Source organism: Leptopilina boulardi, unplaced genomic scaffold (assembly GCF_019393585.1).
Source record: "Leptopilina boulardi isolate dan_hultmark-lab unplaced genomic scaffold, ZJU_Lbou_2.1 LbouV2_103, whole genome shotgun sequence".
NCBI lineage: Eukaryota > Metazoa > Arthropoda > Insecta > Hymenoptera > Figitidae > Leptopilina > Leptopilina boulardi.
Genome location: NW_026137645.1, coordinates 749,045 through 775,877, shown reverse-complemented (window position 1 = coordinate 775,877; position 26,833 = coordinate 749,045). Strand labels below are relative to the sequence as shown.

At 26.3% G+C, this 26,833-nt stretch overlaps 2 protein-coding genes across 2 annotated transcripts; both read right to left on the bottom strand.

Annotated features, from left to right (window-relative positions):
- Positions 1 to 6,214: 6,214 nt before the first annotated feature.
- Positions 6,215 to 9,092, bottom strand: LOC127276572 (uncharacterized). The gene is made up of 2 exons (XM_051297103.1): positions 8,366 to 9,092; positions 6,215 to 6,967 (listed from the first exon to the last, which is right to left on the bottom strand). Exons 1-2 carry the CDS (start codon positions 8,904 to 8,906, stop codon positions 6,522 to 6,524), a joined length of 987 nt encoding a protein of 328 aa, XP_051153060.1. The 5' UTR covers positions 8,907 to 9,092; the 3' UTR covers positions 6,215 to 6,521.
- An 11,037-nt stretch (positions 9,093 to 20,129) lies between these two features.
- LOC127276578 (uncharacterized) lies at positions 20,130 to 23,647 on the bottom strand. Its single transcript, XM_051297118.1, has 4 exons — positions 23,501 to 23,647; positions 23,097 to 23,384; positions 20,829 to 20,979; positions 20,130 to 20,339 (listed from the first exon to the last, which is right to left on the bottom strand). The coding sequence occupies exons 1-4, from the start codon at positions 23,541 to 23,543 to the stop codon at positions 20,222 to 20,224; spliced, it is 600 nt and encodes a 199-aa protein (XP_051153075.1). The 5' UTR covers positions 23,544 to 23,647; the 3' UTR covers positions 20,130 to 20,221.
- Positions 23,648 to 26,833: the final 3,186 nt, after the last annotated feature.

Below are 26,833 nucleotides of genomic sequence, written 5' to 3'. Positions count from 1 at the left end.
TCATATATATTAAGAATTTTAAATATTTAGGGGAATAGTGTCAGGGTTGGACACTTGGCTTTTTTAAAATAAGAACACTAGCGCCACCTGTGTGCGTACGTGACGAATCTTCTAGTAGTGTAACCTAACTTTTTGTGGCATTACATTTTTGGAGAATCAAAAGTGGCGTCTCCTGTGACTTCGGTGCAATCGAAGAGACAAAAAAAGTTTTGTTTGACTTGTGAATAAACCTAAAAAATGTGTAAAAAAAGCTAGAATTCGGCAAGGTAAGCTTATTGAATGTATTGTGGGGTACATAATTTAAGAAGAAAAAAAGTGAAAAATCGAATCGCAACACATGTCTGGTTATGGTTAGCACAACTCGAAAATGATGCTTCTAGTTAGGGTTGGACACCCATATTAATTATGAATTTGACACAATTTATAAATAAATATACAAATAAATTTTATTTTATTGATATTTCAATGCAAAATTGTGCCAAAGATATTAGAAAAATAATACTTAAATTGTATAAATTTTGTTCATCATTTCATTGAGTTATTTGGAACAATAAAGCGTTATTTTTTGTAATTTGAGTTGATTCCTTTTTTAAACCCATGAAGCTTTACAATTTGTAAACAATAAGTAAAGAGAAACATGAAAAAATAAGAATAAAAAACATTACAAATGTTATTTTACGTTTTTACCAATAATGCGTTTCGATTTTCAAAAAGTGTCCAACCCTGACTGAAAGTCCAACCCTGACTAGATTTTTTTTTTTAAATGTTTATAACTTTTTTAATTTTGGACCAATCAATTTACGGTCCACAGCAAAAGTGTTCCTCTTTTGTAGATCTTTCCACCCATATACCACAATTGACTGAATTTATCTAAACAAAATATTTATAAACAAAAAACCAAAACTGTGTCCAACCCTGACACTATTCCCCTATTAATTTGCCCAAAGATGTGGGATTAGATATCCGTTACAACAGATAAGGACAAACAATTTTTTTTAACGTCTTAAAGTCATAATGTATATGGGAGAAATCACGTGAGATTTCCGTCGACCCTTTAAATTCGGCCTAATATATTTTTTTCTTGTCCTGTAGTGAAAAAAAGAGATACGTATTTTTTCATTTTTTTTGAAAAATTTTCGAGTTATGAATTTTTAAAATTTCAGTTTCTTCAATGTAGACCCTATTTTCAATGTATGATAACTCGAAAAAAATGGATTTTTTCAATTTTTGATAAGAAAAGAAAAGTTTCAGTTTTTCTTTTACTTTTCAATAATGTTACCAAAAAAAATTTTTTTTTATTTTTTATTAAAAAAATATCAATTTTTTATAAACAAATTAAGTTTTTTTTAATTTGGATATGATATTTTTTTAATTTTTTTTTTAAAACATACCTGGAAATACTAAAAAGATTTTGTAAAAAAATTTGGATTCAGCGACCCAAAAAACCCTCAAGTACCGAATTTTGAACGAATAGAATCAATTAAAATTTTTTTTCGCTATATCCGTCATTTAAAATTTCTAAAATCTCACATCAAATTTGGATTTAGCGACCCAAAAAACTCCCGAGTATCAAATTTTGAACTAATCGAATCAAATTAAAATTTTTTCGCCATATTTGGTCCGCCATTTTGAATTTTTAAAATTCGACATCAAATTTGGATTCAGCGACCCCAAAAACCCCCCCGAGTACTGAATTTTGAACGAATCAAATCAATTTTTCCGCCATATTGGGTCCGCCATTTTGAAATTTTAAAATCTGACCTCAAATTCGAATTCAGCGACCCCAAAAACCTTTAAGGCCAGGTCCAAGTCGAGTCAGCTGTTCCTTTGAAGTTTCAATGGAACAGCTGACACGACTTGGACCTGGCCTTAATATGATGATATAAAATTTTTTTGGAAACTTTTTTTTTTTTGACCGTTTTGGGCCCACAAACGATTTTTCTACTCGACTGCGAAGGGGTTAAATAAATAATTAATAATTATTTTAAAATTTTTACTTGTAATAATAGTTTAAATAGAAACTATTTAAATAATTTATTTGACTTAAATAAATTAATTTTCTGCACGGGATTAGGTAGAATATTTTGTTAAATAACAAATTAATTTTCTAATAAATTTTCACGTCGTTAACTTTATTGAAAATTTTGTAGTTATATGATAATGTAGATTACATATATATATTATCTCGTTATTTAATATGCATATTCATCGCATTTTGGGTGTAACAATACTTGTTAAATAATCGAAATATATAGGAAGGAAGAATATAAATTTCTTGGTAATAGATGAATTCTTATGATTAAATCAATTGTTAATGATAACAAGATTATAAAATAACAGCAGTTATATAATAAAATGAGGAAATTAATGAAATAATACCAATGGTTATGTATTTATGTAAAGATGAACGTAAAATCGCTATAGAAGCATTTTTGGCTCGAATTATTTTTTATAATAACCATATCACTTGAATGAATATTTGTTTGATCGTAACAAAATTGAATGAAATTCGATTAATGTATTTACATAATTTATTAGAATTCTAAAGAGTGTTATTCAAGAGTCTCAGTTTCAAACAAACAATACCACATGAGATGTTATGAGATATTATTGCTTAACTTTTGAAGAGTATTTTTCGATTTTTGCTGAAATGTTGTTTAGACATAAAAAGATAAACAATTATTTATTTCGAAATTTATTTTAAAAATTTAAATAAAAAAATTACCTAATTTAAATTTATTTATTAAAATATTAATAAAGAAAATTTAATTTTTTTTGTTTCATTCATAAATTTTAAATTTAATTATGTAATGCGTATATCATATACTGTATATCAAAAATTATTCCAAACAAAATGTTTTAGCACATATTTAAAGAGTTTAAAAATTTTCCACCGTCATACTGAATCAGACATTTTTTATTTTTGAAATTTGACAACAGATTCGTAATCAGCGACTCTAAAAACCCCCCGAGTGAATAGTTTCATGCAAAATAGTTTGATTTTTAAAAAATTTGGCCACCATATTGAATCCGCCATTTTAAATTTTTTACATCTGATCTGATTTTTTTTCATAATAATAACAACCATTTAATTAGACATGAAAAATTATAATAAGAACATGTAGATACGACTTAATTTTTTTAAAAGTTATATTATATTAATGTTATTAACAATTAAAAAGCAAATATACAATTTGTTTATAACTATGTAATTGTTTTTAAAAAATTTTTTTGTCATATTTTTAGTATGTCTCATACTAGAATAGTGTGAGTATAATATAGTTATTAGTTTTTTAATTATAGTGACATTTTGTTAATTTGTGTTTATAATACAATTTTGTTTATAAAACATATTTGTTTAATAGATTATAACAATTTAAAAAAAAGTGTTAATAACAATTTGTAAATTTGTTTATAACATTTAGTTTATTTGATTATAATAATTTTAAAAAACATTTTGTTAATAACAATTTGTTAATTCATTTAAAACATTTTAATTGTTTACAACAATTTATAAATTAGTTTAAATCATTTTGTTTTTTTACAAAAATTTTTTATTTTGTTTATAACGTTTTTTTTAAATTTCTTTATAACAATTTGCTAATTTGTTTATAAGATTTTATTTAATTGTTTACAGCATTGTTTATAAAAATTTGTTAATCTGTTTATAATATTTTGTTCATTAGTATGTAACATTATGTTTTATTGTTTATTGCACTTTATTAATTCGTTTATAATATTTTTTTAATAATTTTTTTAAAATTTTGTTTGATTGTTATAGCAATTTGTAAATTTATTTTTAACATTTTTTTTATAACAATTTATCAATTTGTTTATGACTATTAATTAATTTGTTTATAACAATATTCATTTGTTTCTAACAATTATTAATTTATTTATAACAATTTTTGTTTATTTGTTTATAAGATTTGTTTAATTATTTATAATTGTTAATAATTTTTAATTTTTAATTGTTACTTTGTTTATAACAATTTGTTAATATATTTATAACATTTTTTTAAATTGCTTATTGCGTTTTATTTATAAAATTTTATTTAATTGTTTATAGCATTTTATTTATAATAATTTTGTCAAATATAATTTTTAAAATAAATATAATCAAAATATAATTAATTAATTCCAATCGAAATCGAAATAAAATAATAATAATAATATTTATCTCAAAAATTACATGGATTTTCTTGTACATAAAATATGTATATATAGTAAATCATGAATTTGATGAATGAAAGGCAAACCAATGGTACAGTGGAATCATAAAGATGTGGGGGGTCAGAGGGGGGTGGTGGTGGTGGTTATAAAGTTGTGGAAGGAAGTATAAAAAGGGGGAAATGAAGAGGTAGGTGATGAAGGAGGATTGCTAAGAGATCCAAGAGGTGGGGGAGGGGGGTGATTCAAAGTTTAAACGAAAAGGTTAGGCCTGTCACGTGTTGCGGTTTTGTGCGGCGTCGGGCGTTGCGGGCTTGAAAATTGATGCACGCAGTGCGGATGCGAAGCCGCGAATAGATCCTTATATACCAAAAGAAGAAAAGAATGGCGGTGGGATCAAACCACCGGTGTATCATTTTTTTTTTTTTTTTTTTTTTTTTCATGTCGAGAAACTTGTCGCATTGTTATAAATATATATATATTAGTGTGTATAAATGACAGAAATTTCGTTGAAGATTTATTGCTTTTTCTTATATTCTTTTGATCAATATGAAATAATTTTTCATTTTTTGCAAAATTCACCAACATTGACAAATAATTATAATGGTGTATATTAAGCGAATATTTTATTTTGATCTTTCAAGTATTCAGTATTCAAAAAAAAAATATTTAAAAATTTTTCAGTTTTCTTTGAGGCGAAAAACGTTTTTTTTTTGCATTTTAAATTTATTTTACTCTCTAAATTTGAATTAGTGACAATTCGTTAAACTAATGTAATTAGTATAACAAAATTTTTACTAATTTTTAATAAAAAATACATTTTTGTTAAACAGATTAAATTTTTATTCAAACTAAATATAAAATGTATTTAGAAAAAAATTTACTTTAATTAAATAAACAAAAAGGTAATAAACAATTAAACAGATGTTATAAACAAATTAACAAATTGTTATAAACAGAATGTTGTAAATAAAATTTTATAAACAAATAAACGAATTGTTATAAACAAATTTACAATTTATTATAAAATTGTTATTAACAAATAAATTTATTTTAATTAAATAAACAAAATGTTATCAACAATTAAACAAATTTTATAAACAAATTAGTAAATTGTTATAAACAAATTAGCAAATTGTTATAAACAAATTGTTGTAAACAAAATTTTATAAACAAATTTAAAAAATGCTATAAACAATTAAACATAATGTTATAAACAAAATTAAAAAAGGTTTTAAATACAATTAAAAAAAAAAAATTGTTTTAATTAAATAAACAAAATGTTAATTTGATTTTTTCGTTGTTATTGAAAACAGTTTTTACAGTATGGTCATTTTTTTTGTTTACTATAGTATTATTGATGAAAGTATTAATTAAATACATTAATTAATTGTTATTTAGTTAACTTAATATTTATTTAAGCATTAAACAAAATTTAAGTAATGAATTTATCAAAATTAGAAAAATATCAATATTTTCAAATTCAAAACAAACACAATTCTTTGGAACTTCGATTTCAGGAAATTAAATAACAATAATAAATTTAATATAGTACATACATAATCATTCTAAGAATAACTTATTGTTCTTTAAATTCAAATAAATAATGTAACTTTTCAAATTTTAAAAAATATAATTTTAATTCTTTTCTTTTTAATATTTTACAAATGTAAATTAATATCCTAAAAGTATAAAATATAAATTTGTATAAATATATTATTATGAATATTATAAAGTATTATAGATTATTATTATTATTATCTATTATAAATTATGATTTATTATTATTATTTATCATAGTTATATATAATTATATAAAGTTTTAAAAGTTCATGAAAATTAAACTGTATATTTCTTTAATTAGTTGTTAAATTACATTGTTATTTAAAAAATATGAAAAAAATATTTTTCTAAAGTAAAAAAATTTTTTATAGGTACAAAATAAAAAAATAATTATAGGAAGAGATTTTTTGATAATTTGACCAAAAATAAATAAAAATCGTCAAATATTTATCGTTTTGGAATACAAGAAATTCAAGAGACATTGAAATAAATATAGTTTATTTACTGGAATAATAATTAAAATGTAGACATTAAATCATCAGACTTTCAAGTTCATCAAATATATATATAGAAATTAATTACATGAAATATTTTTCTACATTCTTGTTTATACGAAGTCACCATATACACATATATATATATATATAAATTAATTTTCTACAAACACAAAATTTGTAAGTATAATATTATAAAATTGCGAGTACGCAAAGAGCAAAAAAAACATTGTCAAAAAAAAAAGACAACACATTTTTAAAAATCATTAAATATACAAAAAAAATTTTTTTTCTTCACGGGACTTGAACTTGAAAAAATAAACGAAATACATTAATTTTATAACACACACCCAAACATGATAATCTATTATTTTTGTCTCTCACTTCACAATGATATTTATGTGAATGAAATGAAAAGCCATTTTCAAGTACAGCAACAATTGAAAATAAATTCATTTTTAAATCAGGCACATAGAGTACATTTATCATTTGTCTCTCTTCAAATTTTCCATCAATTTGCACTTGAAAATTAATTGAACCTGTTCCATAAATTTTTAACACTTTATTGTCAACATTAACAAATGGCGTTTCATTAAGTTGTTCAAAATGGGAAAAAAATTCTCTCCTCGATGTCATATGTTGTTTAATACCAGGATTTGTTATCCAAACATGACTCTCATCAAACATATTGTTTGCTATAATGTCACAGCATATGTCCAATGATGATGTTGGCTTTATGTCTGCAAAAAAAAAAAAAAAAATTTTCATTTTTATAATAGAAAAATGAATTTTTTTTTAAGTTTAATAGGAAAAATTTTTTTTTTTAAGTATAAAACAAAATTATTTAAAAATAGGATTAAAGAAAATATTTAAAAAAAAGTATTTAAAAAAAGTATTTAAAAAAAGTATTAAAAAAAATAATAAAAAAAGTATTAATAAAGTATTTTAAAAAATATTAAAAATTAAGTAGAGGTTACACTGAAGAAAAATTTATTTGAATCAAATAATCGGTTACTTGACTATTATCAAATAAATATTTACTTGAATAAAAAAATTTTTATTTGAATTAAATAAATTTTGTATTTGAACCAATAATTTCTGTATTTCAAATAAATATACCATTTAATTATTTCGGATAAAAATTATTTGGTTCAAGTAAATATTTATTTGATAATAATCAAGTAATCGATTATTTGAATTAAATAAATTTTTTTTTCAGTCACTTTTACTATAGTTTAAAAGTCAAATCTAAACTAACCGCAGTTTCTGGGCGTTACTGGAAATTTTTACTCTAGAAATAGTAAAATTTACTCCTGAAATAATAAAAATTATTCCGGATATAATAAATTTTACTATTTCTGAAGTAAAAATTACCAGAAATTGCGAACAGTTAGTAGAAAAATTAATAGTTAATAAAATAATAAAATATTGTATAAAAAAAATGTTACAAATTAAAAAAAAATTATTTGTTTCAAATAATCGTATACTTGAATATTATCAAATAAATATTTATTTATATTAAGTAATTATATTAATTGAGTCGATTAAATGGTATGTGTTTCAAGAAAAAAAATTATTATTTCAAATAAAATTTATTTTAATTATTAAAATTATTGGGTTCAAAGTAAATATTTATTTGATAACAATCAAGTAACCAAGTATTTGAATTACATAATTTTTTTTCCAGTATACTATAGTAACTTATAATAAAAAATAAGGAAAAAATTAATAATTAATCAAAGAAAAAAAATATTGTTTAAAAAATCCGATATTTGTGGGTTCTAGTGAAGTATAAAATAATTTAAAAAATAGTATTGAATCAAGAAAACTCATTTACTTGTCAGTAATTGATTCAATATTTTCTCCATCCGAGAAAATTTTAGTTAGAAGTAAATTTTCTTGAATTAAAAAAAATTAGTGCATCCATTACGGACATGTAAATGATTTTCTTGAATCAATAATACTTTTTTTTGTGATCATAAAATAATTAAAAAATTTTTTTTGAAAAAATTAATATTGATATAATATTTATAAAAAAATTTAAAAAAAAAATAAATATTGTTTAAAAAATAGTAAAAAAAATAATTTAGTAACAGAAAAAAAATATTTTTCAAACACTATTAAAAAAAAATGCGTACTTTTTACTTTTTCTATTTTATCTTCATTGTCTTCATTTAAAAATATTTCATTCCATATAATAGCCATTTTTTCCGAATAAATATCAATTTCCATTTCTTCTTTTTTATTTTCTTTAATACATGCTCCATTCCATATATTAGCGATTTTCTTCGAATAAATATTGTCCCCTTCTTTTTCATTATCTTCTTTTTCTTGTTGTGTTAAAAATTTTCCATTCGCTATATTAGTCAATTGATTTATAATATTTTGTCCATAAAGTGCTTCTAATCGTATCCAAATATCTTTTGGATCTTGATGATGTGCCAAAAATGGAAGCATTGAATCATCAACTGCATTAAGTAGTAACATTATTGTTTCGAATTTTTTTTTATTCCACAATTGCCATTCGCCTGGTGTTTTTGATTGTACAGGTTCAACGGCTGTTCCATCGATAAATTTTCTCAATCCCTTAGCTTCAATTACAAGTAAAACTCTAAATTTCCACATATCGTAATTTAAATTTCCAGTTAATTTTTTAATATTCACTTTTTCAATTTCCATTTTAATTTTTTTTTTTTTTTTTTTCAATTTTGCACAAAATATTTAATTTTAAATAAAATTTTCTTTTTCATAAAATGACAATAATAATTTTTGAAAATTTTCTGTAATTGAAGAAATATATTTTATTTACAATATATACACAAGTTAACTGTTCGGGTGCTTATTTTGTACTCAAATGTACGAAGAAGGTTTTGTTGTTACAGTCGTGTGTGGGATTCAAGGGCGGGGATAGTGATTTGCCAGGAGAACTTTGATATTATTGGTCCTTGTGATTTATATAATTTTGCCATATAACAAAATTATAAATAGAAAACTTAATGGTTGAGAACGTTTTTGAATTTCATTTACAAAGTATATACAATACTTTTCTGTTTGATATACAATATACAAGTGAAACAATATTTTTTCACTTATTATTTATTACTTTATAATATTTATTTAAAATTTTTATTTTTATTTTTATTTAAATGTATACCCAATAAAAAATTTCAGTATTATACCAGAGTTCACTATTGGCGCAGTACTGGTTCAGTATTGGCTGCCGAGACTGGGCAGTCTGTACTGAACCAGTACTGGTGCAGTACCACCCTCCCAGTATTGGCAAACCAGTACTGAGCCGATATTGCGCCAGTACTAGTTCAAATAGATTTTCTTTTTGATTAATATACTATATATTTTATTTTGCTTTTCTGTGGGTAAAATTATTTAAACAAAAATTTTCCTGAGACCAAGCCTAAAACCTTTTTGCAAGATTTTCTTATTGTTTTCAGATATGCAATAAACCAAAAAAAAAAATGTTAAACAATCAAACTAATAATAATTAAATTTGTTTATAAAAAATTTATATTTTTTTAAATAAAAATTTTAAAAAATTTTCTTGACAACACTTGTTATAAATCTAAAAACAACTTTTATTTTCTAAAAAAATTTTTCCAAAAATTCATTTTGATTCAAATATATATGTGATTAAAAATAGATATTATACTTTTGAAAAAAAATTAAATTTAAAAAAATTTTTACCCGAAAATTTATAAACCTACAAAAAATTACGTATACTTTTTTTTCTCAGAACTTTGGTTTTATAATAAACATATTTTTATATTTATTTTTTGATTTTTTAAAATAATAATTTGCAATATATATTATAATAAAGAATAAAAATTCTTAGTGTTTTCGATTTTATATAATAAAATATTAATTAGTTCTTCTTCTTTTATTTATGGCTTTTTCCCGCGTGAAAAACGAACTATGGGAAAAAGCTATCAAAAGCTGGCAAAAGATGGGAGAAGATTTTCGCCATTGTTTTTAAGTTTTATCCCATACTTTAAAGAATTGCAAAAAGCTCACAAACCATTGCTTATGAGCCTTTCCCATACTTTTTTTAAATATCATATAACATTGCTAAAATCTTGCCAAAGTATTGCAAAAATATGGGGATAAAATAAAGTCAATTTTTTCTAACTTACTTCTTATTTTTCTCATTTTTTTCTGAAAATCATTGCAAAACAATGGGAAAAAGATTAAGAAAGAAAATAGTTATTTTCGTATCAAGGGCGCAAAATAGGTGATTGTGGCGAAGGCGAGATTAGAGAAACCAAGGGGACCCGAAGCGCCCGAGGCGAAGCCGAGGGTGCGTAGGGTCGCCGAGGTTTCTTCATAATCTCGCCTGAGACACTATCACCTTTTGCGCCCGTGCTGCGAACAACATTTTTTGTCCTGTCTGCATGGAAAGTGTATTATTGAGTGCATGCAAGTCCGCTTGTTTCAATGTTCCATCAGGGTTGGGAAGATAATATACTTAAGGTAAATTACATGTAGTTGTTTACGTATACTATGTATGTTTATTATGTCACAAAAAATGAAAACAATACATTTTTTAATGGTGCGGGCGCGAATGTATTTTGCGCCCGCTTCTATGACGTCAGCGGGCGCGAATGTACTTTGCGCCCGCATCTATGACGTCAGCGGGCGCGAATGTACTTTGCGCCCGCTCACCCCATCTCTGGGCGGGAATCACTTACTTTGCGACCGCCTCAAGTGCACGAAATAACACACTTTCCGTGCAGGTAGGACAAAAAATTTATTTTTCTCATTTTTTCATCTTTAAAAATCAGATTTTTAAAGTATTGCTAAAACCTGGCAAAAATATACCAACAAAATTAATCAATTTTTCTCGTTATTTTAGCTTTAAAAATCTGATTTTTAAAGTATTGCAAAAATATGGGAAAAAGATTTTGAAAGGAAAAATCAATTTTCCTCTATTTTTTAACTTTAAAAATTTGATTTTTAAAGTATTGCAAAAATATGGGAAAAAGATTGGAAAGAAAAAATCAATTTTCCTCTAATTTACAATTTTAAAAATTTGATTTTTAAAGTATTTTCCTCTATTTTTCAATTTTAAAAATTTTATTTTTAAAGTATTGCAAAAATATGGGAAAAAGACTTTGAAAGGAAAAATCAATTTTCCTCTATTTTTCAACTTTAAAAATTAAATTTTTAAAGTATTGCAAAAATATGGGAAAAAGATTTTGAAAGGAAAAATAATTTTTCCTCTAATTTTCAACTTTAAAAATTTGAGTTTTAAAGTATTGCAAAAATATGGGAAAATTGATTTTTCCTTTCAAAATCTTTTTCCCATATTTTTGCAATACTTTAAAAATTTAATTTTTAAAGTTGAAAAATAGAGGAAAATTGATTTTTCCTTTCAAAATCTTTTTCCCATATTTTTGCAATACTTTAAAAATCCAATTTTTAAAGTTGAAAAATAGAGGAAAATTGATTTTTTCTTTCAAAATCTTTTTCCCATATTTTTGCAATACTTTAAAAATTTAATTTTTAAAGATGAAAAATAGAGGAAAATTGATTTTTCCTTTCAAAATCTTTTTCCCATATTTTTGCAATACTTTAAAACTTAAATTTTTAAAATTGAAAAATAGAGGAAAATACTTTAAAAATCAAATTTTTAAAATTGTAAATTAGAGGAAAATTGATTTTTTCTTTCCAATCTTTTTCCCATATTTTTGCAATACTTTAAAAATCAAATTTTTAAAGTTGAAAATTAGAGGAAATTTATTTTTTTTTTCAAAACCTTTTTCCCATATTTTTGCAATACTTTAAAAATCAAAATTTTAAAGCTGAAAAATCGAGAAAGATTGGTTTTTTCTTTCCAATCTTTTTCCAATGATTTCGCAATACTTTAAAAAACAAAGTTTTAAAGTTTAAAAAATAAGGAAAATTGATTTTTTCTTTCCAATCTTTTTCCCATATTTTTGCAATACTTTGGCAAGATTTTAGCAATGTTATATGATATTAAAAAAAAGTATGGGAAAGGCTCATAAGCAATGGTTTGTGAGCTTTTTGCAATTCTTTGAAGTATGGGATAAAACTTAAAAACAATGGCGAAAATCTTCTCCCATCTTTTGCCAGCTTTTGATAGCTTTTTCGCATAGTTTGTTTTTCACGCGGGTTGCTATGCAATTGGCCAGATCTAGCATATTAATTAGTTAGTTGACTAATTTAATTAATATTTTATTTGTGTTGGGTTACTAAAAATTTAAGACACTTTTTCCTAAGTATACCAAAAAAGTATTACCTGGAGTAGAGATTTCACTATTGCAGTGAAACTTATGTCTGTTACAGTTAAAGCTTCACTGAGAAAAATAATAATGTAATGTTAACAAAATAATTTGGTGGAGCACTTTTAGTTAAGATTAGAAAAATTTAGTTGACATAACAGTAACGAAAGAAGCAATCAATCGAGAAATTTAGTTGGCTGTACCAAAAATTTCGTTCAAGCTTTTGCGTCTGTTAACTGAATAATTTGGTTCTCCAAACCAAACCGTCTGAATGCTCAATTGCGCATGCGCTGTTCTCGTAAATATGGCTTATTTCTCTGTTTACGGATGTCACACGTTAACCATGCTTCGCTCTTCGTGTCGTCCAGTTTTATTCAAGTGTTTTCGGGATTTTTATGTGTTTCAGAAATTCGGTAAAAAAGTGTGTGTAGTGATGCATATCGAACAGAGAGAATAAAGCTTGTTAAAAGAACGGAAGTTTTTCTCCAGCCTGTATACTTTATGAAAATAATTTACACTCACATTGTCACTAGGATTCTTAGTGTAGTGGTCAGCGTTCTTGATTTGCGTTGCGTAGTCTGAGGGTTCGATCCCCAGCAGTGTTAGGTTTTTCCGCAATAGAAATTAATTTAAGTAGACATAGGGTAATAAAAGAGGATAACAAAAGTGATAAAATTAAGTGAAAAATAAAAAATATAAGTGTGAGCCAAAAAATAATTTGGTTGAGAAAAGAAACAAAATTTTTTCATTTAACTAAATTTTTTGTTTGCTTAAAAACAATAAGTTAGTTGTGCAAAACAAAAAATTTGGTAGACCGAACAAAATGATTCAACGAAAAAATTTAGTAGCCCGAACCAAACGGATTAGTTGCACATATATCAAATAAAAAATTTGGTTTGGAGAACCAAACTTCAGTAGATGATACCAAACAGTTTTCTCAGTGTTTCTTTTCGTATACAGTAAATTACAAAAGTGCCAGTACCCAGCCAGTACAGAATAAGTAGTGGTTACCAGTACTGGTGCCAACACTGGTAGGCAACACTGGTAGCCAACACTGGTAGCCAATACTGGTAAAATGTTATCATCCCACAGTTACGCCAACTCTGGCGCCAATACTGGGTGCCAGTACTGCGCCAGTAGTAAATTTTTGATTGGGCAGTAACATTTGAAAAAATGTTTATCAACTCGGTAAAATGATTATCTTTAATTTATAATAATAATTATTAAATAAACGTTAATTTTAACAACTAAGTTTATTAATTTAATTAATTAATAATTTATTAATTATAATTTAACTCCTTGAAACTAACTCCCTTGGCATAAAATTAACTCGTAAAGCATTAACTCCCTTCGCTTCAACTCCAAAAGGGTGGGACTTTTATAGCATCCCCAATAGGTAGTTGAAATTCAACTTCTTTTTTTACACTGTAGTATCATTGTAGTAAAAAATTTATATAACATTTTCGATTATTTTGAACTTGTAAAAGTGAAAGAAGTCTTTTTGCAGTTTTAATAATTAATAATGTTTTTTTTTTCATTTCAGATTTATTAAAAGGGATAACCTCTACATAAAAATATAGAGGATATCCGCTTCTTGAACTTCTAGAATGTTAGAGAAACTCCAGTTGAATCTGATGTATACATAAGGTAAGCCCCTTTTATATTTATATATTGTTAGTGCGAGATAAATCTTTCTTGAATTTTTATAAGTGAAATAAGACCCTCTTGAACTTTTATGAGTATATACATAGAAGACGATCTTCTTGAACTGAGGCAGATAAACTATCTTGGACCTCTATTAGTAAAGAAACATCCCTTTTTCACCTCTTTAAAAAAAGAGGATTTTTCCCATTTAAAGTATTAATTTACTTGATATAAATTTTAACTGTTTATCATCTCATGTATTTCATTTTAAAATAATTTCCAATACACTAAAAAAAATTTAGCCGAGAAACTACTTTTTTAAACTACTTTCTCATATAGTCAATACAAATTTTTAAATTCAGTTGAGTATATCTATTGTACTTGACCAGAGTACTGCCGCCCCAACAAGAATAACCGTATCTGCATTTAGGATGAGTCACCTATTTGCCACTGCCACTGCCACCAATAAGTGACTTAACCAAAATGTAGTTACTGCTACTCTTGTTGGGACGGCAGAGTAGTTAAAAAGTATTAAAATCTACTAGTTTTTTTAGTTTGTACCCGAGGCGAAATTTGAATCCTCTTTAGCTTCCCTTAGAACCTAAATAGGCCCTCTTTACGATCTTGTAGACTCCCGTAGGCCCTCCTTTGAATCCAAACGTGGAAGAAAGGTAAATTTGCGACTGGTTGAGGAAGCTAAAGAGGGTCTAGTTCGATTAAAAAAGTACAAAAAAATGCAAAAAAAAACTCTTTTAATTATTTTGATTAAAGCAAAATGAATTTTTTCTTCACACAATATTTCTTTAATTACCCTTTAAAAACTGGAATTAACATATTTTGAAGCGTTTTCAAAAAATTAATAGAATTAGAGCAATTTCAAAATTTTCAATATTTTAATCAATTTTTAGACCCTACTTTAAATCCAAACGTGGAAGAAAGGGAAATTTGCGACTAGTTGAGGAAGCTAAAGAGGGTCTGTTTAACTCTACTTTACTCCTTGTAAATTAGGGCTTAAATTTCGCCTCGGGTAGTTCCAATTGTTTATAGGTTACAGGCAAAATTTTTTAATCGTTTGAATCTGTCTTCCCTAATCATTATTGGATGATGGGGAATCATCTTTTTTGCAATAGAAAATTAAATAATACACTAAGGTATGTCTTAAATTTTTAATTTTTAAATATTATTAACTTCTCCTAAGCTGAAACTTATAATTTTTCCCTAAGCTAATTTCTCAATTTAATTTAGTTTAATAATAAAAACTAAGTTGGGGAGAGCTATTAAATGAATGATTTATATATAATAAAGATATCACAGTAAACTTGGTTGTATGTTTTTCTATTGCAACGTTTTGATGCACATAAGTTATATCAAGAAGAGATCGTTTTGTGTATCATTTTTAGAAATGATACACGAAACGGTCTCATTTTTTGATGCAAAAAATTTAATCAATTTATATCAATCATGGCCGAATTGAATCGACTCAAAATTAAACGAATTTTTTTCAGATATTTTGGTAATAGTACAATTGCGGAGACCATTTCACTATTTAATTTGAAAATGAAAATAACAGAAAATCAAAGAAAATGTGCAATTCGATAATTAAAAACTGACAGCTTATAAACATAACCTAAAATGCATGAGAAAAAATTTGTCGATAAAATCATTATAGCCGAGCTTTTTAGAAGGTAGATGGCAGCACTTATCTATTTTCTTTCTTTAAATTTTTTCTGAATCGTTTTTATAAAAAGCAAAACTGCCATCTACCTTCTAAGAAGCTCGGCTATATTGATTTTATCGACAAATTTTTTCTCATGCATTTTAGGTTATGTTTATAAGCTGTCACTTTTTAATTATCGAATTGCACATTGTCTTTGATTTTCTGTTATTTTCATTTTCAAATTAAATAGTGAAATGGTCTCCGCAATTGTACTATTACCAAAATATCTGAAAAAATTCGTTTAATTTTGAGTCGATTCAATTCGGCCATGATTGATATAAATTGATTAAATGTTTTGCATCAAAAAATGAAACCGTTTCGTGTATCATTTCTAAAAATGATACACAAAACGATCTCTTTTTGATATAACTTATGTGCATCAAAACGTTGCAAAGATTTGATGCAATTTTTGGTCTCAATTTGAAACTTTTAGGAAAACTGTGAACTTTTTGCTTTTGAATTAGTAGCATTTAATTAATTATTAGTAAAAAAAAAAAAAAAATTGTTTACAAATACGAATTACTTAAATTTTACTCATTTAAAAGCAAAAATTGAGTCACTAATTCAAATTAGTTAAATTTTTTACTAATTCAGATTTAAAAAGTGGTGCACAGTAAATAAGCATTTAAAAAAATAATATTACCGGAGAAAGTTATTTAAAAAGCATCAGTCAGTTAAAAATTGTTAAATCACACTTGGAATAAAGTATAATTAAATTAAAATTACTGCTAAAAAGGATTTAAATTTTACTGTAAAGTTTTTTTACAATTTCTCTTGAAAATCCTTTCCTATCCTATATAAGACAAGTAATTTCTGTATAATGTCCTTTGTATAAAAATCTCATTTTTATTGACTGTCCCAAAAGTTTGACAAACCACTTTGAAGATGCTTTCCTCCCTATTAATCATCAATCGAAATAATTCATATATATCATAAATAAAATATCTCTAAATTGATCCCTCATAGCGTATATTGAATATAAATAACAAAAAAAAATGTGTCAAACCGAAAAAAAAAAAAATTACCGAACCCCTCTCCTCCATACAAAGCGCACGTGACAACATCAAAAGCATTATCAGTTCATAATAAACAGTGTGTTAAGAAGGAATAAAAGAAAAAAAAATCCGGAAAAGTTGCAGGTGTCTTGCTTTTTTATAAGCAAGAGAGGAGACTCTGTGGCCGGCCCCCCCGATGCCACGCCTGACGATTTTATAGTGTATATACAGAGAGAAAGAGAAAAGCAACTGAGGGACATTCTCCCTCACTCATACATACATACATAAATACATACATAGAGATGCGAGGTCGACAGGAGGACCGACGACGAGGACGACGCGGACGTGAGGGCGCCAAGAGAAAAGTAGAGAGGGTCATACAGAGACAGACACAGGTGGGCGTGGCGCCTGTCCTGCGCCACTCTGCGCCGCACATCATACCGCGCGGGGGGTACACAGTGATATGAAATTACGGGGGCCTCCACCCCCACAACCTTTTCAGTCATCCGCACCGCAACTACCACCCTCTTTTCCCTCCAGTGAGGGAAAAAGAGACAGAAAGAGAGAGTTTCTGTCGTCCCAGAAGCGGCATCAACTTCCTCCGTTTTTATTTTCTTCCAAGTGTTGTACACACACACATATATATATATATATATATATATATATATATATATATATATATATTATATATACGTTATATTCCGGTTGCAGTCACGGGGCCTTACGGCACAGCTCGTTCGTCACGAGCTGCGGTCGACAGAAGGACGCCGCCGTCTCATCTCGCGCGGCCCAATCAGCTCGTAATCACTGAGCTTGGAAAAAGGTGCGTTCATTGGTTTGGTCTTTGGTCCCCGCGTGTCTTTTTGTATGGCAGCACACACAGAGGCCACTAGGAAATAGTCTTTTATGATGTGTATAGACGTGGGTGCGATACCTGCATTGATATATAGAGAAAATACACCGACAGAGAGAGAACAAGATTTACTATACACCGCACAATCCCCCCCCCCATCACCCTTTTCGTTGACTGCACACTCACCGCGCTACCACTGTCACCATTCTGAGACTGCTACTATATACAAAAGGCGCCGGGTTTCTAATACAGTTGCCCCCACGAATTACTAACTCGTAAAAGAGAAAAATATATATATATAGGGGAAGTGGACCACGTTTTGTTTTTTGTGTATAATTTTTTTTTTTTCTTTTTTTTGAGGTAAACAATTGGCAAACTTTGATACAAGTGTTGTATAGGTAATAATATTAGCTACAAGTTACAAGTATTTAGAATTTTTTTATACTGCGTCACAGAAAAATTTTCTAGACATTTTTCAAACACAGGCTTCGCACTCATTAGTCAGTAAAAAAAATTGTAGCAAAAAGTAGCCTGAAAAGTAAAAAAAAGTAGCTTACGGAAAAAATATTAAAAATATGTGTAGTTTATATATTAAATTGTATTTAATATATAAATATATAATAAATAAATATATATATAAATATATATAATTTAATATATATTGTATTTAATTATATTTAATTTAAAAAAATTAAATTTCAACACTTAATTTACATATAATAATTTGCATAATACTTTGTTTTTAGGGGGTATAAAAAATTAAAAATATACCATAAAAGTAAAGAATTTTCGAACATTAAAAGAGGCAAAAGAGGTAATTACAAATTTTTGGCTCAATCCATTATATTTTATATCAAAAGTCGTTAAGGCCTAATTTTTTAAAAAATAGATACTTTCCAAAATGATTGTGGATGATATTTAGAGAACGAAATAAAAACAATTAAGTCAAAATTTTTATTATTTATCTTGAAATATGAGTTTAAAATGGAGAAGATATGGAAAACTCACTTTTTCTGCAATTAGAAAGATTATTAAAAATATTGACAACTCTTTTAAAATGTACATTGTATTTTACTGCGGCTCTTGTTCAGAATTAATTAATTTATTATCTTTTATTGATTACACAGCCTCAGAAAAAAAAATTAATTTTGTCCGGCGAAATAGACTACCCAATGGGAAACTGCCACCATCTGTACCCATTGGCGTATTAATTGGCCCAATGATGGGAGCCAATGAAAAAACCATTGGCACCCAATAATGGACCATTATTGGTAAAGTCAGAGGGGCTGTCCACGCCGATGCCAATGATTGGCAACCAATAATTAGCCAATATTAAATATTTTAATAATAATTTAAAAAAATGTATTATTTTTTAATAGTTATTATTATTATTATTTTATTTTTAATAATTAAATTAAAATAAACAAATGGTCATCAAATTATTAGTGAAACCATTTCTTCCAAAAAAGAATTTGTCTCAAATCCAATAAATAGGAGAGACATTGGGCAGAAAAAAAAATTTCGACAAGAAAAAAATTTTCAATCACTGCTTATATACCAATCTAATGGCACCTTAACTGCGAGAAACAGTTATGATGTTCGCCCTCCGTGTAGCGTTGAGCGAACTAAAGTTCAGAGCTGAGCCATCAGCGCAGCGCGGGAACATTTGAAAAATTTGATTTTATTAGATATTTTATTTCATTTTAAATATGACAAATAATTAACTTAATAAATAATTAACTTAATAAATAATTAACTTAATAAATAATTAATGTCATAAATAATTATTAATAACATAATGTCATACTTAATAATTCGTTAATTAATTATTTTTAACGAAAATTAAAAAAAAAAATTTGTGGCCAAAAAAAATATTACCCTTAGGAGTCTTGTTTATCGTGCAATTGAAAAAAAAACATCGTGTGCAATACGGGCGGAAAGATCAATTTCTTTATCTCGTGCGGCAAAATTCACACTCGGTCAGGAATTGACTACTTTCCGCCCTTGCCACACAATGTACTATTATTATTTTTATTATGCTCTACACTGAATGATTTTTTATTTGAAAATTTAATATAGTTGTTCTATAGAATCTTTGGTGATTATTTTTTAGGGTTCTTAATTTAAAAATATATTTAAATAAATATATTTTAAAAATTCTATTCTTTAATGTTAATTAAAATAAAAATTTACAAAAGTCTCTTTTACAGATTTAATCATTTATTGCAGTCATATATAATTACAATTGTTGACAACATTTCAAGGCGGTAGATATATTCTTCGTCTGTGCAGAAGCTGTGTACAGCTATAGTATACAAACATTCTACGCAGACGCAAAATATATCCACTGCCTTTAATCTCTCGGAAGATTAAATTTATCCATACGGTGAAAACAGCCTTATACTTTTTATTTCAATTATTAAATAAAAAAAAGAGACGTTATAGGTTATAAAATTTTTATTTTTCATTCGTGATTTCAAATACAAAGATTATAAATCTTTTGAATAAATCGATTGGATTGATCAGCCAATTTAAACACAATTCATGGTATCCAGAAACTCTTTGGCTAAATTTATCAAGGTAGTAGCATCAGATTCACATTTCTTGATTATATTCTCCGCTGTACAGGCAGATATATTCCTATAAGGGCTGTAAATGAAATAATTGCTTATAAATTATATGGAATACATAAAATATAAGAAAAGTGTTTAAAACTTTGCCGTACAACTCGGTCAACACGAATATATTATAATGGTTACACAGAAAAAACCTAATCTCAAATTAAGTACAAAAATTTATACTTAATTTGATACGCATCAAAAATGAGACAGGTAGATGGCGCCACGTTCTATGTCATTTAACATGAACTCATTTTGAGATGCAACAAATATGAGTCCAACTTTTTTCTGTGATATACACTGGAGTTTCACTTAATTTAACAATGACGAATCAAATTCGATGCAAAAAGTCGCACTTATTTTACCTGTACAGTTTCTTATAGAGAACATATGATTATGGTTGTTGCTAACCAATAGGAAAGTTACATCACAATATAATATATTATATGATGACGAAGAAATTCTCTATTAGAAATAAAAATGCACAACCATCAATGAATTAATAAAAATGATAACTTACGAGCATTCATTTTCGAAATGAGACATTGACAGTGTAAAAAAGAGCATGTCTTTGTCTAATATAATCCTATTCATCAGATTATTCAACTCAGGTTTGCAATCTGGGTTATTTTTATTTTCATTACATTTCTCCAAGTCAATTCTAAATTCATCTAAAAGAATTGACATTTAAATAATTATTTAACTAAATACTTTATATTGTATCTTAACTTTTCTCTATTCGTCAAAATTTATTAACTTCATAGTCTAGTAGAAAAATCGTTTGTGGGCCCCAAAACGGTTCAAAAAAAACTTTTCCAAAAAAATATCATATCATCGTATTAAAAGTTTTTGGGGTCGCTGAATATTTATAATATTTTTTTGGGTGTACTTCCGAAGTAGGGGTACCTCCGATTTTAATAAAACTTGGTATTCTAACGTATTTTGGTGCGCTGATTACGAAAATGATAGTGAAAATTGGCGCAAATTTGATTATCATGGTAAAAACCATAAAAAACACCATAAAATAATGGTTTTTTACGATTATCTCGTAAAAAACAAAAAATTTCGAAAAAAGTTTTAGACAAAAGTTGTAGATCTCAAAAAAACACACATTTTATGTTTTATGCATTTTTTACCAAAAGTCATTATTTTTCGAGAAAAATCCAAAAAACGAAAAACACCATGATAATGAAAACATATACAGCAGTCATGGTTAGACATATTATTTGACTCGTATACAGTATCATATTCACCATTAGTCAGAATCTAACGAATTCCGCAAAATACTTTCGGCCATATCCACCCCCTCTCGCCAAGGTTTTTTTTAAAAAGAAAAGCGAGCAGTACCTTACGCGGCCGAAGGCCGTGTTTACTATTTTGCGTTTACCGCTGCTGTGGACTCCACCCCACAATTTCCGCAAATTACTTTCGGACACATCCACCCCCTCTCGCCAAGATTTCTTAAAAAGAGAAGCGAGCAGTACCTTACGCGGCCGAAGGCCGTGTTTAATATTTTGCATTTACCGCTGCTGTAGACTTCACCCCACAATTTCCGCAAATTACTTTCGGACCATTTTTCTCGAAAAATAATGACTTTTGGTAAAAAATGCATAAAACATGAAATGTGTGTTTTTTTGAGATCTACAACTTTTGTCTAAAACTTTTTTCGAAATTTTTTGTTTTTTACGAGATAATCGTAAAAAACCATTATTTTATGGTGTTTTTTATGGTTTTTACCATGATAATCAAATTTGCGCCAATTTTCACTATCATTTTCGTAATCAGCGTACCAAAATACGTTAGTATATCAAGTTTCATTAAGATCGAAAGTACCCCATACTATATACGAGTCAAATAATATGTCTAACCATGACTGCTGTATATGTTTTCATTATCATGGTGTTTTTCGTTTTTTGGATTTTTCTCGAAAAATAATGACTTTTGGTAAAAAATGCATAAAACATAAAATGTGTGTTTTTTTGAGATCTACAACTTTTGTCTAAAACTTTTTTCGAAATTTTTTGTTTTTTACGAGATAATCGTAAAAAACCATTATTTTATGGTGTTTTTTATGGTTTTTACCATGATAATCAAATTTGCGCCAATTTTCACTATCATTTTCGTAATCAGCGCACCAAAATACGTTAGTATACCAAGTTTTATTAAAATCGGAGGTACCCCTACTTCGGAAGTATATCCAAATAAATTTTTAAATAGCATAACCTCAAAATTATTTAAATTTTCTTAAAAATTACTTTTAAAAATTTCTTTTACCTTCAAAAATAGGCACGTATTGTGTAAGTTGCAACTCTATCAAGATATTTAAAAGATTATTATCCATTTCGGTTTATTCCCATTTTTTCACACGGAAACTAAAACTTTTTCACGCATGATATGCGATTTATGACGCGACGTAAATAATATGACGTAATCATCTTTGCGCATGAGCGAGTTTCTATGGGAAATCCTCTTATAATTTAGAGGAATATTCTTAAACATAGAAGATTATTCTAAATTCTAAGAGTCTTATTTTTATTCTAAAAAGATTATTCTGAATATAAGAGGAATGCTCTAGAATAGTCCTTTTGTTTCGATCCTCTTGAAATTAGAGGAAAATATTCTCATTTAAAGAGTAATACTCTTGTTTTAAGAATAAAATTCAAGAGGATTCTGTAAAAGGAATTTTCCTCTGAATACAAGAATATTTTTTTTCGGTGAATATAAACATTGTATATTAATAATTTAAATAAAATAACTCTTATTAAAAAATTATTATATATACACTTACATAATTTTTTGTAATGGCATAATTTATTTGAAATGTCTTGATAAATAATTTTTAATTCCTTGTCGCTAGGCTTAGTTTCATTGTCAAAACAAGGCAATATTTCATTAACTAAATTTTCAATTAATTTTTCCTTATTAGTATCGTTACAACTTAAAGATTCAAGTTGATTTGCCAAATTTTTGGCTTCAGTTAATGAATCATAACTGTTATTCTGCTTTGTGCATAACTCCTTCAATTCAGTAAGCGTTATACTTTTGAATGGTTTTTTCTCTACTTCTTTACTCAAGCCTGAAAATGATAAGACATAATTTTTAAAAAGAAATAATTTAATTTAATATTTTTCATTGTTATTAATTAATTAATAATGCAATCATGTATATTTTAATATATATATATATATTTACCATTACTGACAGCAAGAATCAGAACTGCTAACAAATACTTCATGTTTTTAAAAACAATTATTTACGAAATTGGTAAATCTTTAAACATTAAGTATAGTTAAAACAAAAGCAATGAAGACTTCATGAATTTCTGTTCTTTATATATTACGCTATAATCTCGCAGATAACACTATTTGTTTTAATGTCAAAAAAAAAAAATATTTTATCTAAAATAACATTTGCTAAATGTACTTAAAAATCGTAAAAAATATGTGAAAACCCATTTCCTTTTCATATCATTAGACATAAAATATATCATTTTATATTTTTTAGTTATAAAAAAAAAACTTCATGATATCTTTAACATTATTATTATTGAATTTTTTTAAAATCTAACTACAAATTATTTTCAGAATATTTTTACGATTTTAAAATTTTCTGTTTTTCTTATAAATATTGTTCCTGTTTATTATCTCGCAAATAATCTTCCTTAATTCAAAGAAACTTTTTAGCATTTTGTATATTTTTGTTGAGTTTTTTCTTGATTAAAAATTATATATCATTCCTATATTATAAAACGATATCGCCACTAACACCGCTGTTTCAAGAATGAACGCTATAGGCGAGAATTTCGACGCTACGCGGGATCTCACTGTACTCGCCTACCATTCAAACTCGCGTACCGTTCAGAATTAGTCTTGAGAATTTTAGATAATTGAATTCTACGTGGGAATTTACTCTCTAAATCTGAATTAGTTTACTAATGAAAGAGAGCGTATTCGTTTACCAATTGAATTAGTAACAGTTTTGACTAATTTTTAGTAAAATACTACTAATTTCACAGAAAATTAAAAGGCATTAAAATAAGCTGCAACGCTTATTATTTTAATCCAATTTTGCTTATTTTAATACCAAAATGGATTAAAATAAGTAAAATTAGATTAAAATAATAAGCGTTGCAGCTTATTTTAATGCCTTTTAATTTTCTGTGTTCTAGTAGAAAACTACTAATTCATGGAGTAAATCGGTTTACTAATTTGAAATAGTAAAAAATACGATTTACTCCATGAATGAGTAGGTTTCTACTATAAATGAGTAGTATTTTACTAAAAATTAGTCAAAACTGTTTAAAATTTAAAAGGTCATAGGTCAAAGGAAAACATAGTCTCAAAATTACGTCAAAGGTAACACAGAAAATTAAAAGGCATTAAAATAAGCTGCAACGCTTATTATTTTAATCCAATTTTGCTTATTTTAATCCATTTTGGTATTAAAATAAGCAAAATTGGATTAAAATAATAAGCGTTGCAGCTTATTTTAATACCTTATAATTTTCTGTGCATATGCGTGGAGGCGAACATATCCTCAAAATTTGGTCAAAGTCATAGAAAAAAATACTGACATAACCTCAAAATTAGTGTCATAGGTTAGAAGAAAAGTCATTCGTGGTGCATCTTGGAAAAAAAATTTTTTAAAATGAAATACTAAAAAGTAAAAATGTTTCTTTAAAAAGTTGACTAAAACTATTCTTTGAAAACGAAGCTAAAATACGCAACGTTTATGATAAACGATTTAAAAAAGAAAATATTTAAAAATGAAAAATTCTATAATTTTTTGCCTAAATAATATTTTTTGTATTTTTCATTTATCAACAAATTATTAAAAAAAAAAAATTTAGGCAAAAAATTATTTCTTTAAAAATTGTTTATCATAAACTTTGCGTACTTTAGCTTCGTCTTTGAAAATATATGAAAATTTATTACGTTCCTAATTTTCTTTTTTAAAACCTTTTTTTTTTATGTAAAAGCTATATAATTTCTAAGAGATTTAAAAATTTTCTAATGTATTTCTTTATTGACTGTAAACCTCTTAAGAAAATTTTTTCCGTTCAGTATATAAAATAGTTAAGAATAATTTAAACAAAAATTTCTCCCACACATGGGGAATTGAACCCAGAACTCATGGGACGAGAGCCATGTATACTCTGTCCAAACAGACATATATTTTAACTGGACTAAATTTATTAGTTTAACAATTTTCGACTTAGAGTATTTTTAAATCTTATTTAAAAGAACTGATAGTATAAAAATAATTCGGAAAATTTGATTAGAAATTCTTTAAAGAGGAGAATGTATTTTTTTTTTTTTTTTTTTTGAGAGAGAATGAAGTAAAACATATTAGAATTTGCCTCTTAATGTGAAATTACAATTTTTTGTGATTTTTCCATATATATATATATATATATAGTTTCTAACACGATCGCAATTTGCTTCTCTGTTTCTCACCTGTTCTGCTTTTATTGTTAGTGCAACACTTTGGCCTTTAAACTGTCTTTAATCCTAGCTGACAGAAGCCGCGCCTTCTACCCCTTCCCAAAAGGAAAGCGACCGTGCCTTCTATCTCTTTGCACACGAAGTTCTATGTCACGGTCGATCTCAGAAACTAACGCACACACACACACACACATGAGAAGTACAATTCAAAAATTGACCAAAATTGTCAGATTTTAAAAAATCAAAAAAAAAAAATTTTTTTTGAAAAAATTTCCGCCATATTGGGTTTGCGATTTTGAATTTTCAAAATCTGACTTCATATTTGTAATCAGCGACCACGAAAACCCCTAGATACCAAGTTACGTGATAATTTAAAAACAAATTAAAAATTTGTCCGCTATATTGGATCCGCCATTTTGAATTTTGATAATTGAATTTAACATTCGTAATCGAGTACCTCAAAAATTTTCTTAAGAATTTTACAGTCAATAAAGAAATATATATTAGAAAATTTTTAAATCTCTTAGAAGTTATATAGCTTTTACATAAAAAAGGAAAGTTAAAATCCTACTAGCCCATTTATTTGGAGTAAATAAAAATTTATTTAATCAAATAAAAATTTATTTTAAAGCAAACGAAAATTTATTTAAAGCAAATAAAAAATATTTAAATCAAACAAAAATTTATTTAAATAAAAAAAAAAATTTTAATCAAATAAATATTTATTTGGCTCTGAGACAAATGTGTCATTTCTCTGAATGTAAACTCGGGTTTCTAAAATTTAAATACTTTTATTGGGTTTTTTTTAAAAAGGACAAATTTTGTATTTCTCAAATGTGGTATTTTTTCATAGTTTCTTTAGATACTTAATAATATAAATTCTCATAAGGAAACAAAATTTATTTTCGTGTCTCAAGAGGTTGATATATAATTTTATTATAGAGAGTTAAAAAATATACCTTTGTATTTAAAAAAGAAATACAACTTTTTTAACACAAATTGCATTTCTTTACATATATCTTCTTATAATTTGTGCCTTTGGTTATCCGCAGATTTTTTTTTTAATTCTAACAATAAGCAC